Below are 19575 nucleotides of genomic sequence, written 5' to 3'. Positions count from 1 at the left end.
CTCCTGTGGCTCCTCCCACAGACCCCTGTATAAAGGCGATTGGAGGCACTGCTCCTCCCTCAGTCTCCAGGATGTTGTGTGAAGGTCTCTTGCTGCTGATAGTGCTCTCTTCCAGCTAATAAAAGCCCATCTCTCGCCTCACATCTCCGAGAGTTATTGATGGTGCATCAAGTACTTATAAACCTTTAGAAATTAATGAAACTTTAAAAAAATTTTACTCCGAATTATATCAATCAGAATCACAAAATGAGTTTGCTGAGATAGAATTTTTTTTAATCACAAATAACTCTTCCAAAATTGAATTCTGAAGAACAGAAAGGATTAGATATGCCCTTTACATTAAAAGAGGTTGAAGAAGCTTTAGGATCACTCCAGAGTAATAAATCTCCAGGAGAAGACGGTTTTCTGCCTGAATTTTATAAAAAATTTAAAGATTTATGAATACCTCCCTTTATGGAGTTAATATATCAAGCGGAAAGAACACATAAACTTCCACAATCTTTTTCGACAGCGATCCTAATAGTATTGCCAAAAAAAGATAGAGATCCTTTAAAACCAACATCATATAGGCCTACTTCTTTGCTGAATATGGATTATAAAATAATAGCAAAAATTTCATCTAATAGATTATCTAAATATTTACCAAAATTAATACATATGGATCAAACAGGCTTTATTAAAAATAGACAATTGGCGGATAATGTAACTTGGTTACTTAGCATAATTCATCTGGCACAAAAGAGGGAGGAAATGAGTGTGGCAGTTGCTTTGGATGCAGTAAAAGCATTTGATAGATTGGAATGGGTCTTTTTATTTAAGGTATTGGAAAAATATGGGTTAGGAAAATCTTTTATAAAATGGATTAAAACCTTAAATACTAGTCCCAAAGCTAAAGTAGTGACAAATGGTCAAATTTCAACATCATTCCAGTTAACAAGGTCAACTAGACAAGGCTGTCGATTATCACCTGCCCTATTTGTATTGGCGATAGAACCATTAGCTGAATTAATTAGAATGGATCCAGATATTGTGGGCTTCAGAGTTAACCAGGAGGAATATAAGATTAATTTACTTGCTGATGATGTTCTGATTTATTTAACAAACCCATTGCATTCGTTGCATAAATTATCTTTCAGATTGGAAGAATATGGGAAAATGTCAGGGTATAAAGTAAACTAGGATAAAAGTGAAATGTTACCCCTTACTAAAGGAGATTATAGTCAATGTCGATTAGTAACTCAATTTAGATGGCCAACAACTGGTATAAAATATTTAGGTATAAGAGTCGATAATGATATAAAGAATTTATATAAATTAAATTATTTGCTATTATTGAAAAAAATACAAGAAGATCTTGATAAATGGATGATGTTACCAATAACATTAGTAGGTAGAGTTAATGCTGTAAAGATGAATATATTTCCTAGATTACAATATTTATTCCAAACATTACCAATAAAACTGCCCCAGAAGTTTTTTCAAGAGTTGAATAAATATGTGAGGAAGTTTCTTTGGAAAGGTAAGATGTCAAGAATATCGTTGGAAAAATTGACATGTAAATTTGACCTAGGAGGGTTACAACTCCCAAATTTTAAGAATTATTATAAAGCAAATCAACTTAGATTTATTGCATCTTTTTTTGAAGAAGAAAAACCGGCATGGATTAGAATAGAGTTAGATAAGATAGAAGAAAATATACTAGAAGATTTTATATATAAATGGGAATCCAAATGGATACGGGAAAAGAAAGAATCTCATATTAAAACATTTGATCGATTTATGGAATAAGGTAAATGTGGATGAGGAGATAAAGAAATCTTTATTAGCAAAGAGAACCCTAATTCAAAATAAACTTATTCCTTTTACAATGGATAATCAACTTTTATATATCTGGTTTCAAAAAGGGATCAGATATATAAGTGACTGTTTTGAAGGAGGTATATCAATGTTGTTTGATCAATTAAAGAATAAATATAAAATATCAAATAACACTCTTTTCTGTTATTTTCAATTAAAGGCCTATTTAAGAGATAAACTGGGTCAAACAATGTTAATGCCAAAACCTAATAAAATAGAAACTTTAATTCAAAAAGGAAAAATTAAAAAATTTACGTCTTGTATGTATAATTTGATTCAAAAACAGACAATTAAACCAGGAATTCATAAGTCAAGACAAAAATAGGAAACTGATTTGAATATTAAAATTGATGAAAAAAATTGGTCAAGACTATGTCTTGATAGTATGACAAATACAATAAATGTCTGACTTAGATTAGTACAATACAATTTTTTACATCAATTATATATTACACCACAAAAAATAAATAGATTAAACCCAAATTTATCTGACCAATGTTTCTGATGTAATCGAGAAATCGGTACTTTTTTACACTCTACTTGGTCTTGTTTTAAAATGCAACCTTTTTGGATAAATCTAAGACTTTTACTGGAACAAATTATTGGAATACAACTTCCACATAACCCAACATTACTCTTATTAGGCGATATTGAAGGGATAATACCGAAACCTAAATTGAATAAATATCAGAAAAAATTTATAAAAATTGCATTGGCAGTAGCCAAAAAAGCTATTGCAGTTACTTGGAAATCAGATTCATACTTAACTATGGATCATTGGAATAATGAAATATATAGCTGCATTCCACTTGAAAAAATTACTTATAATTTAAGAAATGAATATGATATATTTTTGAAAATTTGGCACCCCTATCTACAAAAGATGGGACTAGATATATAGGTCCTTTGAAGATAAAATTATTAGTTATTTGGGGGAAAAAATAAAGATATATACTAAAGTTATTTTGAACTCCATGGAGCATGTGGAGATCCTCCGATATCCAGGCAATCCTTCTTTCTTTCTTTCTTTTTTTTATAGACAGGGATGTAAGGGGGGAAGGGTTAAGGGGAGGGGCTAATATTAATTTTCATTACTCTATTATTCTATTCATTGTATACAAATCTTTTAATAAAAAATATATTTTAAAAAAGAGCATAAGACATTGGCGCTGGAGAAGATGTACCGACCCCTTGAGTCAGTACCATCACTTTAAGACTTGTCTGAGCTTCAAAGCAAATTTATTATCAAAGTACATATATGTCAGAATATGCTACCCTGGGATTTATTTTCTTGTGGGCATTCATGGTAGAACAAATAAATAAATAGCCCTCTGTACCACTCTCATTCATCTATGCTCTATTGAATAAAGTGCTAACCTATTCAACCTTTGCCTATAACTCAGGTCCTCAAGTCCTGGCAACATCCTTGTAAATTTTTCCTGCATCCTTTCGATCTTATTTTGTCTGACACTTTATAATGTTTCAGGGGAGACTCCATGTAGAAGCTGTCCAATATTCAAAGTTCAAAGCAAATTTATTATCAAGGTACAGATATGTCACCACGTACAACCCTGAGATTTGTTTTCTTGCGGGAATCCTCAGTAAATCCAAGAAACATGATAGAATCAATGAAAGATGAACAGAGCGGACAAACAACCAGAGTGCAAAAATGCACCGAACTGCAGATACAAAAGAAAAAATGAAATAATAATAACGAATAAATAAGTGATAAATATCGAGAACATGAGATGAAGGATCCTTGAAAGTGAGTCCATTGGCTGTGGGAACAGTTCAATGGTGGGGCAAGTTGGGTGAAGTCATCCCCTTTGGTTCAAGGGTCTGATGGTTGAGGGGCAATAACTGTTTCTGAACCTGGTGGCGTGAGTCTTGAGGCTCCTGTGCTTTCTTCCTGATTGTGACAGCGAGAAGAGAGTATGGCCTGGATGGCGGGGGCCGTAGAGACTGTGCTACCAATGAACTCCTTCCTAGTTTTTAAGCCAGCTGCCGTTGTCATTCATTTATTGCTGTGACAAATACATTGTTCCAAATTTCCCCAAAAAGCAGCTGTCTTTGACAGTAGTTACGCTGGCCATGTATTGATCCTCGGATTGGGCACAGTGAGCCACAGCAGTGCCATCTGTTGGACCCTTCCATGCAGAAACAAATTGATCCACTTTATGAAAACACTGTACGCACACCATCTACAGCAAATTGTTCTTGATGAGGATCCAAACTGTAAAGTCATCAGTACAGTAACACCAAATCGCTGTTAGAAAGGAGCATGGATGATAGGAAAGTGGGGTTGTGTGGGAGGAAAGGGTTAGATTGATCGTAGAGTAGGCTCAATGTTCAGCACAACATCATAGACCGAAAGGCCTGTTCTCTGCTGATTATGTTCTATGTTCTTTGATAAGTGACTAAGACCTGTACTAAGTTAAAGGTAGCAGACATTTAAACGCCTCAAAATGGCACATAGATGAAAGAAAAATGGAAGGCTGTGTGGGAGGGAAAGGTTAGATTGACCTTGGAGTGTGTTAAAAGGTTGGCACTACATCATGGGCTGAAGGGCCTATACTGTGCTGAAGCATTCTCTATCTCTGTCTTCAGATTCCCCTCCACCATTTGATTTCTGAATGGACAATGAACCCATGAACACAACCTCACTATTTTTGCTTTCTTTTGTACTACATACTTAATTTTTGAGGACATCTTCAAAAAGCGATGCCTCAAAAAGTTGTATTCCATCATTAAGGACCCTCGCTACCCAGGACATGCCCTCTCCTCATTACTACCATCAAGGAGGAAGTACAGGAGCCTGAAATCACGGTTAATGTTTTAGTTCCTCCCCTCCGCCATCAGATTTCTGAATTGTCAATTAACCCAGGAACATTACCTCACTATTTTTGCACTACTTATTTAATTATTATATATAGTAATTGAAGTATTGCATTATACTGCCGCTGCAAAATAACAACATTCATGACATATGTCAGTGATAACAAATCTGATTCTGATTCTGGTATATGGATCTGTAATACAATGGACAAGGGATGAAACAGTCCAGGAGAAACGATCTTTTGTTTCACATAAAGTACATAAAGTACTTGGACAGATTATCCAGGTCTTTATTTGCATAGCCTTTTGTCTATGTACACTCTAGTCACGAACTGTCTGTGGTTGCTTAGCAATTTGCAAATCACACAGATCATGGCCTAGCAACCCTTGTGGATCTCAGCACGACCCTTTTCTGCCCAACTCCACATCCCCAATCCCCATCACGCTTCAGGATTTCCTCTGGAAATTTTCTCAGCTCCTCCTTTATGACAAAACCTAATGAGGAGTGGGTTTCCTCTGGGTGCTCTGGTTTCCTCCCACAGCCCAAAGACGTACTGGTTGGTAGTTAAATTGGTCATTGTAAATTGTCCCGTGATTAGGCTGGGGTTAAGTAGGCAGGTTGCTAGGCAGCGTGGCTCATTGGGCAGGAAGGGCCTGTTCCACACTGTATCTCTAAATAAAGTAAAAAATATAATAAACATTAGCTTCAGATTCATTTATTTGTTACATGTACTTCGAAGCGTTCAGTGAAATGCGTCATTTGCATTAACAGCCGACACAAGCTAAGGAAGGCAGCCCGTGGGTGTCATCACATATTCTGGCGTCGTTATCTCATGGCCCACAATACTTGGCAGAACACCACCAATAACTTCCAGTAAGATGGCGGTGTGTTTGGATGCAGTGGCCTCTCGGGGGGCCAACCAAAGGTTATTTTTGTTTTTTTAAAACATCAATTTTCTGATTGCAGGACATTAAGAACTTCATGTACTGCAGGCTTATCCCATCAACGAGCTACTAGCTGGTGGGAGGAGCTGGACTTGGTGCGGACCACGTTACTGCCTGCTGCAGGAAGGCATTGGAGTCAGTGCGCAACCCATCAGCCAATGGTTGTCTTGGACATTTCTCTTGCGTTGGGTATTGATAATGCAAAACTCTGCAGATCCGTTCCCTTCTTTACTGGTGAGACAGGTGGCAGGGGAGGTGCACGGCTTCAGTCGGAGCGAGGACGAGGCCTCAAGTCTCGTGCTTGCCTGTTGCAGCAATCCGGAGAAGAGATACCGGAGGCGGTGTAGCGTGGCGTCCATGCTGGGTTGTAGGCTGGACCCTTCTATTGGTGCTGCCCTGCGGTGGTCGATCAGCGGAATGACAAGCTGGAATGCGTGTGTGCGTCGTCTGCGGACTGCTGTGAACTGCGTGTTCTGGCCAATAACACCCATGGCCCAGCAATTTACAGGACATGTCAGTCAGGGACGTGCTCTATATATACACACACACACACACATATACATACATACTTGTGTGTGTGTGTGTGTGTGTGTGTGTGTGTGTGTGTGTGTGTGTGTGTGTGTGTGTGTGTGTGTGTGTGTGTGTGTGAGTGTGTGTGTGTGTGTGTGTGTGTGTGTGTGTGTGTGTGTGTGTGTGTGTGTGTGTGGTATATGTGCTTTGTGCTCTGTATGATTGTCGGTACTGTGTTTTGCACCTTGGCACCGGAGTAAGGCTGTTTCGTTTGGCTGTATTCATGGGTATTAGAACATAAAACGTAGAAATCTACAGCACATTACAGGCCCTTCGGCCCACAATGTTGTGCCTATCATGTAACCTACTCTAGAAACTGCCTAGAATTACCCTACCGCATAGTATTCATGTATGGTTGAATGATCATTTAAACTTGAACTTGGATTTGAACAAAGCAACAGTGACAAAGCGGCAACAGCGAACTAGCCTTGGTGGAAAATGACACATAGAACAAGGCAGTTGCAGACAACCTTTCCACAGAATACAGAGAAAATTTACAAGGATGTTTCTGGGACTTGAAGACATGAGTATTAGAGGAAGGCTGAAAAAGGTTTGGACTTTATTCGCTGGAGAGTAGGAGAACGAGGGGAGATTTCACAGAGGTATACAAAATTATGTGGGGTATAGATAGGGAAATACAAGGAGGCTCTTTCCACTGAGGCTGGGTGAGATGACAACTAGAGGTTATGGGTTAAGGGTGAAAGGTGAAATGTTTAAGGGCAATATGAGGGGGAACTTCTTCCCTCAGAGGGCGGTGAGCGTGAGGAATGAGCTGCCAGTGTAAGTGGGTTTCGGTTTAAACAGTTAAGAGAAGTTTGGACAGGTACATGGATGGGAGAAGTATGGAGGGCTATTGTCTGGGGACAGGTCAATGGGTCGCAGCAGATTAATGGTTTGGCATGGGCTAGTTGGGCTGAAGGGTTTGTTTTTGTGCTGTAGTGTCCCATGTCTCTATATGGTACGTGCCACTGGCTTCATAGTTTTGACCAAAGTTCATGAACTGAAACATTCTTTCTTTCCCTTTGCTGTCCTGAAGCCATGTTTGTGAGTTTAGCGTATGGCCACCTTTTATTTCTGCCAATGTCACGAGAGTCGGTGACCTCCCCACCCCAAGGCCAACGGGATCAAATTGAACGTCGCTATGTTGGCGGAGGGCGGAATGTATAGCAACACTTGCAGGCTGCTCCCAGCGCATCGTTAGCACTTCATAGTATGTTTTGATGCACATGTGACAAAAAGTCTGAATCTGATTCTGAATCTGAACCTTACTCTGCATTTAGTGTTTGTCCCCTACTTCGGAGGGAGTGGGAAGTGAAAGGGAAACCTACTGGCTACTGAAACGCCTGGAGAGGTGTGGACGTGGAGAGGATGTTTCCTTTAATATGGGATCTGAGGGCACAATCTCAGAATAAATGGATGTCCCTTTAAAACTGCGATGAGAAGGAATCTCACTAGAGGGTGGAATTCATTGCCACAAATGCCTGTTGTGGCCAAGTCTCTGGGTATATTTAAGGCAGAGATTGGTAGGTTCTTGCTTGGTAATGGGGTTAAGGGTTAAGGGGAGGAGGTTTGAGGATAGGGCTGCAAATGATTCAAACATGATGGATTGGCAGAGCAGACTCAATGGGTTGAATGCCTAATTCTGCGTCTGACAAAGAGTCTAGGCCTCCCATTCCCCACTACTTTCCCATGTAACCGATACTCACCAATTGCCCCATCAATCTGGCACCAAACCTCTCCGCCTCCAGATTCTCCCACTCAGCTAAGCAATTTACAATGGCCAATTAACCTCCCCACCCACAGGTATTTGGGATATGGGAGGAAACCGGAGTATCTGAAGGAAACCAGGATGTTAGGGAAATAGATGTTCGAGTACTAGTGATATGGCAATGTGAAGTCATATGTCAGTGTAAAATTTAATGGCAAAACTTGTAAAGTGAATGAAAATCAGGTTTATTATCACTGATATGAGTCATGAAATGTGTTGTTTTGTGACAGCAGTACAGTGCAAAACATAAAAATTACTATAAGTTACAAAAATACCATAAGACATAGGTGCGGAGTTAGGCAGTTTGGCCCTGTTGTGATATCACGTGTCACGTGCAAGAACATGATTGGAGAGAGTCTTGGACAGAGTTATGAGCATGTGCAGAAATGACGGAATGGTCTAGAAACTTGTATGTTAAAACGTGGTTGCTGTTTGCTGTTAAATAAAAGTTCTAATTCTTCCAGAATTGTTCTTAGTAACCCAGGGTACGAATAAAGAACACAACATGGTGTCAGAAGTCGGTCTGGAAGAATAATACGGAAACAGAAGAATCGAAGATAATCGAAGAAAACAAAAGAGCGCGCGAACCGTTTTGGGTGTGCTAACAGTTTTAAAAATGGAAGTTCTGCAAACTCCATCAATGCTTCAGCTGACTGGAAACGTTGCTGAAAACTGAAAAAATTTAAACAGCGTTTTGAAATTTTATTTTTCGGCGATCGGAGCAGAAAATAAATTGGGAAAAATGAGAGCTGCCATTCTACTCCACATGATTGGTGACAACACAGTTGAGGTATATAACCATTTTACTTTTGAGAATGGAGATAACTTGAACCTAAAAGCGATAATCGACAAGTTCGAAGCATTTTGTATATTGAAGCGCAATGTGATGTATGAACGGTACAAATTCTTTACATGTAAGCAGAAAGCTGGTGAAACGATTGATCAATTTGTTACCGAGTTAAGAAACTGCAGTAAAACATGCGAGTTTGCAGAGCTGACGGACTCTCTCATTAAAGACAGAATTGTTTGTGGCATTCTGGATAATGCTCTGAAGGAAAGACTCTTAAGAGAACCAGATGTAAATTTGGAAACAGCTTTGGTTCTCTGAAAAGCTTTGGAAACTGTAAAGTTGCAGGCTAAAGAGCTTTTTATTGAGAACTACAGCGTACACGCTGTGAATAACCACAAACTTGTTAGAAAAAATAATGAAGTGGCAACAAAACCGACAGCGAGCAAGACATCATCCGAAAAGGAAAAGCTTCGTGATCACTGTGGGCGGCAACATCAGCCAAAACAATGTCCAGCGCATGGGAAAATGTGCAACAACCGTCGTAAGGGTAATCATTTTTCACGCTGTTGCAGAAGTAGAAAGGAAATAAAACATAAATGCAGTGCTTGAAAATGAATGTGAGGAGTTTTATATAGATGTGCTTTGTGAAAACAAACAAAGTGAGAATGACTGGACTATGCCATTGCAAGTGAACCAAAACAATATTCCATTTAAACTGGATACTGGAGCACAAGTAAATATTCCTGCAGAATCTGAGTTTAATGCATTAAAGTCAAGACCAAAGTTACATCAGACAAGTATAAAAGTGACTGGGTATTCAGGTGCAGACATTCCAGTTAAAGGAACATGTATGCCAAAAGTATCACACAAGAATATTGAGCACATGCTTTCATTTGTGGCCGTGCCAAAAAATGTACAGTCAGTACTGGGTTTATCTGCCTGTGAGGGACTGAATTTGGTGAAAAGAGTCTTAGTCCTGGATAGTGACACAGAGTCAGAATACAGTGACTTGATGAATGAGAGAGAGAGGGAGAACAGAATTTGATTCCAACTTGGCAAAAGTAAAAGAAGTCATAAAGATCCCAGATCCATCCCTTTGTTATCAGCATCTGACAAAACATTGCCACCAAAACCAAACTTGCCAGTACAGTACAATACTGATCTGAAGCCAAAGAGTGACAAGAATCAGGATCCAATTGAAGAAGTGAAAGCACAAGTGAAGGAAATGAGAAGTTTTATTGAAATTATGAAGTCTCAGAATAAAAAAGAGATTGCACAGTTAATGAATGAATTGTGATTTCTTCTCAAAGACCTCAAGCAAGAGCCAGCTTCAGAGTTTCCATTAACTGATGCAGACCAGATGAAACATGAAAATAACAACGAAACACAAGAACAGTGTGAACCACTTAGAAGGTTTACTCATGTTCGTAAACCCCCAGAGAGACTGATAGGGACATGTTAAATTATGTATTTGTTATGATTAATGTTGCTAATTATTTTTCTTTTTAAGGAAAGGAAGATGTGGTGATATCATGTGTCATGTGTAAGAATGTGATTGGACAGAGTTATGAGCATGCACAGAAATGACGGAATGATCTAGAAACATATGTTAAAACATGGTTGCTGTTTGCTGTTAAATAAAAGTTCTAATTCTTCCTGAATATGGTTTGTTCTTAGTAACCCACGGTACGTATAAAGAACACAGCAGGCCCATCAAGTCTGCTCTTTCATTTCATCATGGCTGATCTATTTCCCTTTCAACTCCATTCTCCTGCTTTCTCCCCATAACCTTTCACACCCTGACTAATCAAGAACCTATCAGCCTCTGCCTTAAATACACCCAATGATCTGGTCTCCATGCTGACTTTGGCCTATTTTACCGTGTGCTTCCAAATACCCCCAAACCACATTGTTAACAATGAGTAATAGCGCCCAAAGAGAAAATGTTTAGAAATCTGATGGAGGAGGGGAAGAAGCTGTTCCCAGAATCGTTGAATGAGGGTTTTCAGGGTTCTTCCTGATGGTAGGAATGTAGACCTGTTGTGGATAGTGAGGGTCAAAAATGGTGCAATTCACCTTCTTGAGGCAACGTCTCTACGTGATTGCTCACGAATAGTTAAAAGTATTAAAACAACACTTATCTTCTCCAACCATTTCTCACAGGACTGGTGACTTCCACTTTTGACGGTGGAGTGTGGGTTGAGATTTGTGGGGTGGCAGCTCCGGAGGAACCACTGCCTGAGCCACAGAGACTGGGCTTTTTCAGCACCATGCAGCCAGTTTCACATATAAAGGGAGAACAAGTCTCTGCACCAAACTTTACTGCTCTAATCCGTTTTACCATCCCTCACAAATAATTAACTACCTATACCATAACAATGTCCATTCCGAATTTCTTTATGACATAGTAGAGGCCACTGGGCACACCAAAGCTATGGTAGAATATAGAACATAAGAAAAAAAGAAATAGGAGTGGGAGTAGGCCATTCTGGCCTGTTGAGCCTGCTCCACCATTCAAACAAATCCCCTATGCTTTCCTTCGATCCCGGTACTTACCCTTGCAGGTGCTACACCTGCCCCTTTCACCTCCACCCTCATCTCCATTCAAGACCTCAAACAGACCATCCAGGTGAGGGAACACGTCACCTGTTAATCTGCTGGGATCGTCTATTGTGTCCCGTACTCCCAAAGTGGTCTCCCCTGCATTGGTGAGACCCGTCATAAATTGGAGGTCCGTTTCGTCAAGCACCTTTGCTCCATCTGCCAAAAGCAGAAATTCCCGGTGGCCAAACATTTTAATTCTGATTCCCATTCCTATTCTGACATGTCGGTTCATGGCCTCTTCTTTTGCCATGAGGAGGCCACCCTCAGGGCGGAGGAACAATTCCTTATATTCCATCTAGGTAGCCTCTAACTTGATGGCATGAGTATTGATTTCTCCTTGTGGTTAAAAAAAGTTTTCCCTCCCCTTCTCCTCATCTCTTATTCACCACTCTGGCCTCTTTCCTCTTTTCATCTGCCTATCACCTCCACCTTGGGTGTTTCCTCATTCCCTTTCTCCTATTGGTCCACTCTCCTCTCCTATCAGATTCCTTCCTCTCCAGCCTATTACCTTTTCCACGCATCTGGCTTCACCTATCACATTCCAGCTAGTCTCCTTCCCCTCCCCCCACATTTTTATTCTGGCATCTTCCCCTTCCTTTCTAGTCCTGATGAAGGGTCACAGCCTGAAATGTTAACTGATTATTCATTTCCATAAGATATAGGAGAGGAATTAGGCCATTTGGCCCATCAAGTCTGCTTCGTCATTTCATCGTGGCTGATCCAATTTTCCCCTCAGCCCCGATTTCCTGTCTTCTCCACAATTCCCTCAATGCCTTGACCAATCAAGAATCTATCAACTTCTGCCTTAAATATACATAAAGACTTTCCCTCTATTGCTGCCTGTGGCAAAGAATTTCACAGGTTCACCACTATCTGTCTAAAGAAGTTCGTCTTCATCTCTGATCTAAAAGGACACCCCTCTATTCTGAGGCTGTGTCCTCTGAGCTTAGACTCTCCCACCATAGCCAACATCCTCTCCACATCCGCTCTATCAAGGCCTTTTACCATTCAATAGGTTTCAATGAGGTCACCCCACATCCTTCTGAACCTCATTTTTGTGAAGCTCCTTTGAACCCCCTCCAGTTTCAGCACATCCTTTCTAAGATAACGGGCTCAAACCTGCTCACAGTACTCCAAGTGAGGCATCACCAGTACTTCATAAAGTCTCAACATTACATCCTATCTTTTATATTCTAGTCCTCTTGAAATGAATGCTAACATTGCATTTGCCTTCCGCATCACAGATTCAACCTGCAAATTAACCTTGAGGGAATCCTGCACAAGGGCTCCCGAGACCCTTTGCACCTCAGTTTATTTGTATTTTCTCTCCATTTAGAAAATAGTCAACCCTTTCATTTCTTCTGCCGAAGTGCATGACCATACACTTCCCGAAACTGTATTCATTCTGCTATTTCTTTGCCCATTCTCCTAATCTAAGTCCTTCTGTAGCCTCTCTACTTCCTCTAAACTACTTGCCCCTCTACCTAGCTTCATATTGTCTGCAAACTTTGCAACAAAGCCATCAATTCTATCATCCAAATCATTAACATATAACATGAAAAGTATTGGTCCTAACACAGACTCTTGTGGAACACCACTAGTCACCAGCAGACAACCAGAAAGGGCTCCCTTTATTCACACTCATTGCCTTCTGCTAATTAGCTACTGCTTTATCTTTCCTGTAATACCATGGGCTCGTAGCTTATTGTGCAGCCTTCATGTGTGGCACCTTGTCAAAGGCCTGAAAATCCAAGTAGACAACATCAACTGATTCTCCTTTGTCTATCCTGCTTGTTATTTCTTCAAAGTTATTCCAACAGGATGTTTCGTTGAGCACATGCACTCCATCCGCCAAAAGTGGAACTTCCCAGTGGCCAAACATTTTAATTCCCATTCCCATTCCCATTCCTGTTCTGACACGTTGGTCTGTGGCCTCCTCTTGTGCCACAATGAGGCCATGTTCAGGCTGGAGGAGCAGCACCTGATAAATATTCTGTCTGGGTAGCCTCCAACCTGTTGGCATGGATAACAATTTTTCTTCTGGTAAAAAAAAAACATTTTCCCTCCCCCCCTTCATCTATTCCCCACTCTGGCCACTTAGCTCTTCTCACCTGTCTATCACCTCCACCTGGGTCCCTTCTTCCTTCCCTTTCTCCTAATGGACCACTGTCCTCTCCTATCAGATTCCTTCCTCTCCAGCCCTTTACCTTTCCTACCCACCTGGCTTCACCTGTCACCTTCTAGCTATCCACCTCCCCCCTCCACCTTTTTATTCTAGTTTCTTCCCCCTTTCCTTTCCAGTCCTGAAGAAGGGTCACGGCCCAAAACATTGACTATTTGCTCGTTTCCATAGATGCTGCCTGACCTTCTGAATTCCTCCAGCATTTTGTGTGTGCCACCTTAAAATTATGCCCCGTCATATTAGCTAGCTCTCAGACAAATCCCGCTCTGACCACCAATTTTAATTTAACCTATTCTCCATACGTTCTATCAACTCTCCTCCGCACACACACCCCACCACCGTACCACTTCAGATTCTATCTACACTGAGAAACATTTGCAGCAACCAATTAATCTCCCACACACCTCTGGGATGTGGGAGGAAACCAGAGCAACCATGGATAACCCATTCAGTCTCAGAGGGAGGGTGCAAACTCCATATAGTCATCACAGCTAATTCTGTGGTTGGGACGTTCCAAATAGATATTGCTGTTTAAATCTAGGGTTCGCCTTTCTAAAAAATGAGCACAGAAAAATGGCTTTTACCTTTAACGTGAGCTCTTCTTGTGGGTCCTGAGTGTACTGGGCTCTGTAGTAGACAGCATCTCGAGAGTAACAGCAAGGCTTGTCGAACGACAGCTTGAAATCGGGCCAGTTGCTTTCACTGAACATCAGCACGGATTTATCCCCTTTCACAAAAAAACTGGCGTACTTGGCAGAAATACCTCTCAGGGACATCATGCATCGGTAGGCGAGTTTCCTGAAAATGTCCTCCTGACTTTCAAAGTTAATCCAGTGCCATAGTTCCAGATCCGACATTTGGAAGGTCAATTTCTCCATATCCACCTGAGGAACATAACTGGGGACCCCATCCAGACTCCGAGCTTTCACCATTACTGATCTTCTGTTGAACGCACTGAATTTTTCTTCCGTGCTCAGTGGACTACTCGGGGTACTGAAGCTCGTTTTATTCTGAAGTATCATCTTCCCTTCATAGATGCCGTAGAGTGGGTTGGATATCTGAAATCCAGGGGAACAAGGCAGACTCTTGGACATCAAGGAACCCACCAGAGCCCCTCCTGGAGCTGAGTTTGTCCTGTTGAGGGTCTTTTTCGGAAGTGGGGGCGGCTGTGAGTCATCGTAGTACTTCGTTTCAGGTGCCTTCCCTTGATCTGCCATTAGTGCTTCACTCACACTCTGCAGGGTCTTCGTAGGGGTCAAACTGGAGCGGACCTCAGCTGAAGGCCGAAAAGAAAACACTTGTTATTTTGCAAGGACAGATCTCCTGCAGATAAACTAAATATATCAGCATGGCACATGAATGAAAGAAAAATGGAGGGCTATGTAAGGTTAAGTTGATCTTAAAGTAAGTTAAAGTTTGGCATAAAACATCATGGATGAAGGGCCTCTATTGTGCTGTATTTTTCTGTGTTCCATGTTCTAGAAATACATATCCTTGGATTTAGCCACTATTACATGGTATAAGCAATAGGGCTCACCTTACATTTTAAGAAGATTATTTGTATGGGAGATTGATCAAGGATCCATCATTAGCTAAATAGAAGTTAATTTTAGACACCTAATAAATTCTGTTTCTTGGAGGATGTGAACTTTCTGCCAGGTTGATAAAGGCATGAAGCAAAACATTGATCACTTTCTCCATTTTTGGGCCTGGTTGATAGCAGCCATCACTATTTAAGATAGAACATTCAGTTGTGCCGACCTTTAAATCTATTCCAAAATCAATGTCATCCTTCCCATCCACAAAGCCTTCCATTTTTCTTTCATTCATGTACCAAACTAAGATTCTCTTAAATCTCCATCACGTATCTGCCTCTACGAGCACCCCTAGAAGGGTGCTCCAGGCATCCACCACTCTCTGCATGAAAAAAGCAGCCACATAGCCAAGTAAAACCAGACTGGACAGTGATTGAACTGATATATTATGGTACAGTTATTGGATAGAAATCTTTTTTGGAGTGTTATGCAACAAAAATTAATTTTTACATCAAGTACTATCATTGGTGACACCACACTTGGGGTACTGGCCTCTGACCTCTTCTCCTCATCTGCCTATCACCACCCTGGTACCCCTTTTATTTCCCTTTCTCCTATAGTCCACCTTCTTTCCCAATCAGACTCCTCCTTTACCAGCCCTTTACCTTTTCCACCTATCACCTCCCAGTTTCTTACTTCACCCATTCCCCCATCCGGTCAGCATTTCCCATCACCTTTTAGCATGTCATTCTTCCCCTCCCCTATCTTCTTATTTGGGCTTCTTCCCCCTTCCTTTCCAGTCCTGATGAAGGGTCTCAGCCCAAAACGTTAACTGTTTATTCATTTCCATAGACATACGCACAAAATTATGGAGGAATTTAACAGACCAGGCAGCATTTAATTTTAATTCCATTTCCAATTCCAGTTCCAATTCCAATCACAATTTCACTTCCAATTCCAATTCCATTTCCAATTCCTGTTCCAATTCCAATTTAATTCCATTTTCAATTCCAGTTCCAATTCCAATTCCATTTCCAATTCTAATTCCAATTCTAGTTCCAGTTCCAGTCCCAGTTCCAATTCCAATTTTGTTTTTCTGAATTTCCCCACTCCCTATTATCATGACATTTAATAGCTATTCTAAAACTCCATCCTGCAGCAACATCCTAAGCTCTTTCCCTACCTAGCGTCCATTAAACCTTTTGTGTTGCTGTTCTCCAGGATGGGAAATAGGGCTACAGTCACCACTAGCACATCCCTTAAAGAGATCAGCTGACACTCACCTACCAGTACCATCTGATATAACAATGTGGGACTCGTCAGTGGGACTCCCCTCCCTCAAACTACAGGATCCCTCTGGTCTCCTCTCTCTGCCTGCCTTGACCCACACTACAAACTCGGCCCTCCTGTTCCTCGGTTCCCTCCCCCAGTCTCCCCACCCTCCACCTTTCTCAGTCCTGTGTGCTTGATATTGCTTGAGGCTCTCCTCTCAGTGCCTCCTGTCCCTTCCATTCTGCAGCTTCCGATGGAATGCTTTTGGTGAAATGCTGCCTTACTGACAGAGAAACGTATTTATCGTTGGTGGGTCGTGGACAATAAAAAATTTGGACAAGCCCCTCACACCACATAATACACTCAACCATCGAGTGATGGAGCAGACTCGATGGGCCAAATGGCCTAATTCTGCTTTTATGTTATGGAGCACTCAGTTATACAGGTGACTGTGTAACAGATATTCCCCTTAAGGAAATTTGCCCTTACAGAATTTATAAAACACTACCCAGAATTTTGAGATGCAGAATAAAATTCTCTCTTATAAAAGTTATGCAAATATACAAAATAAATTAACGCTTTTTTTCAGCTTGTGTTTCTTGAAGCATGCACAGGCAACATGAGTTCATGTTACAGATAATCTTAATACACATCATTATTTATTTATACATAAATATTATACATCATTATTTATACAGTGTGGAATAGGCCCTTCTGACCCTTGGAGCCATGCTGCCCAGCAACCCCTGAATTACCCCTAGCCTCATCATGGGACAATTTGTAATAACCAATTAAAACTACTAACTGCTATGTCTTTGGACTGTGGGAGGAAACTGGAGCACTCGGAGGAAACCCACACATTCACGGGGCGAAAATACAACATACAAGCTCCTTACAGACAGTGGCGGGAATTGAACCTGGGTTACTGGTGCTGTAGAGCATCGTGCTAAGAGCTACAAAACTGTGTCTCACTAGGTACACTCCCTCCTTATAACAGGGGGTCGTCTGTACTACAAGGAGCAAATTAAGAATGCGACAAGATGGCAATGAATGGTGTTTCAGTGGCTGCCATACTCCTGGTAACAAGTAACCTTTACAGACAGCAGGGGTCATTTCACGCAGCAATTATTGATGTGAATTTTAATGTCACTGAAGGTTGCAGTACTGTGCAAAAGTCTTAGGCACATATGTACAGCCAGGGTGCTTAAGACCTTTACACAGTACTGTATTTGCCAACGTGGAGTGGAGAATGAGCTTTTAAATTTGGATGTTGGGAATAGCGATTATATTGCACCAAGGGAGGGGTGTGGGACAGGTGGCAGGGAAGGAGTGCCAGGGTTGTGAGGTGGCACGGGTGCAGACACACCCAGCCCTGAGACACCAGGCAAGGTCATTTGATTCTAAACAATTGGTTTATTGATCATTACAGAATGTCTCTCTGGTGCTTCCCACTCCCTCCCCTCTCCCTTTCCCTTTTCTCAACCATGATTCCCCTCTCCCTAACCCCTTCCCACTCTCAGTCCACAATAGAGACCCATGTCAGAATCAGGTTTATCGTCACTCACATATGTCATGAAATTTGTTTTTTTTTGCAGCAGCAGTACAGTGTGATACATAAAATTACTACATTACTGTGCAAAAATCGTAGGCATCCAAGGCATCCGAGAGAGAGAGAGAGACTTTGCAAAGTTTAGGATGGTGGTGAGTATTGGTAGCTCGGGCTGAGGCATGTGAGCTATAATAGGGGCCTATAATATTATGAGCTCTCCCAGAGAGCAACACCAACAACTGCAAACTGAGAACTCCATCTCAACTGCAGAAGAAACATCTGCAAGCTAATTGCCTAGCTCAGTCAACACTAAAACATCAATTTTTTTGCATGGTATTGTATATCAAACTTCTGTTATTCAAACTCTGCTCTAATTATACCATTAACCATGTTTCCCAGTGATAATGATATAATGTAATGGTTTCCACTTTTCAATATGCTACCAATTAAATCAGCAGAGAGAGTGTGATTTAGACATTCACAGTAGAAGTAACCAATAGAAACTCTTGCTGGCTTAATGAGAATGGGGTGGGATTTAGAAATTAGTTATATTGTTCAAATATTTTAGCTCCTCTTTCTTGCTCATTCCTTTAGCTAGCCCCTCACCCAGTCTGTCTGTCTATTTGGCTCTTTCTTTTTCTCTCTTTTTCAGTCTCCTTCATTCTGTCCATCTCTCTTTGTCTCTCTTTCTGTCTCCCCTCTCTCTTTCCCTCTCTCTTTCTCTCTGTCCTCTTTCCACCTCGCTGTCCCATTTAACATCAATGAGGTTGTGCATTGACTTCATGATCATTAAAGTAAGTTGCTGTTTTTAATGCTAATCAGAGTGACGTCGTGTTTAACTCAATCTTGCAACTAAAATCTGTGAAGTGAGATTATTTCTTTTTGCCGTTTGTTAGTCTACATTTCCTCAAAACCTAACCTTTTGAAAATGTACATAAATTTTCAGTTCCACAAACTAGCGGTGGGTTGTGGTTTACTCTGGGAGTTAATTCCTGAGGAAGAAATTAGTTTTTTTTTAACGATTACTACAAAACACCCTTAGAAAATGAAAAGGTGAAATTCAGACGACAGGCACTTATTCCCAAGAGAAACTTGGCGATGAATCAGTGTATAGGAGAGAGATGGAAAATCTGGCTGAGTGGTGCCACAACAACAACCCCTCACTCAATGTCAGCAAGAACGAGGAGCCGATTATTGACAGCAGGAGGAGCAAATCAGAGGTCCATGAGCCAGTCCTCATTGGAGAATCAGAGGAGGAAAGGGTCAGAAACTTTAAATTCCTTGGTGTTATTATTTCAGAGGAACTGTCCTAGGCGTAGCATGTAAGTGCAATTGTGAAGAAAGCGCATCAGTGCCTCTACTTCCTCAGGAGTTTGCGAAGATTTGGCGAGACATCTAAAACTTTGACAAACTTCTATAGATGTTCAGTGGAGAACATATTGACTGGCTACATCACAGCCCAAGAGTGGAAATTCCAACAAATGGTGGTGGATATGGCCCAATCCATCATGGGGAAACCCCTTCCCATCATTGAACACATCTACATGAAATGTTGGTTCCCCATGCTCTATTCCCACTGCCGCAATCAGGAAGAAGATACAGAAGTTTCAGAACTCACACCACCAGGTTCTGGAACAGTTATTAACCCTCAACCATCAGGCTCTTGAA

The 19575-nt window shown here is 41.0% G+C and overlaps 1 protein-coding gene across 1 annotated transcript in view; it reads right to left on the bottom strand.

Annotated features, from left to right (window-relative positions):
- LOC140740316 (inactive tyrosine-protein kinase PEAK1) overlaps positions 1–19575 on the bottom strand; it is a 100607-nt gene that overhangs the window by 12492 nt on the left and 68540 nt on the right. Inside the window, exon 3 of the mRNA XM_073069470.1 lies at positions 14136–14827. Within this exon, the coding sequence (XP_072925571.1) occupies positions 14136–14827 (692 nt within the window). The remainder of the gene's footprint in view (positions 1–14135; positions 14828–19575) is intronic.

Source organism: Hemitrygon akajei, chromosome 16 (genome assembly GCF_048418815.1).
Source record: "Hemitrygon akajei chromosome 16, sHemAka1.3, whole genome shotgun sequence".
In the NCBI taxonomy this organism is placed as follows: domain Eukaryota; kingdom Metazoa; phylum Chordata; class Chondrichthyes; order Myliobatiformes; family Dasyatidae; genus Hemitrygon; species Hemitrygon akajei.
This window is presented reverse-complemented; position numbering and strand designations above follow the sequence as displayed.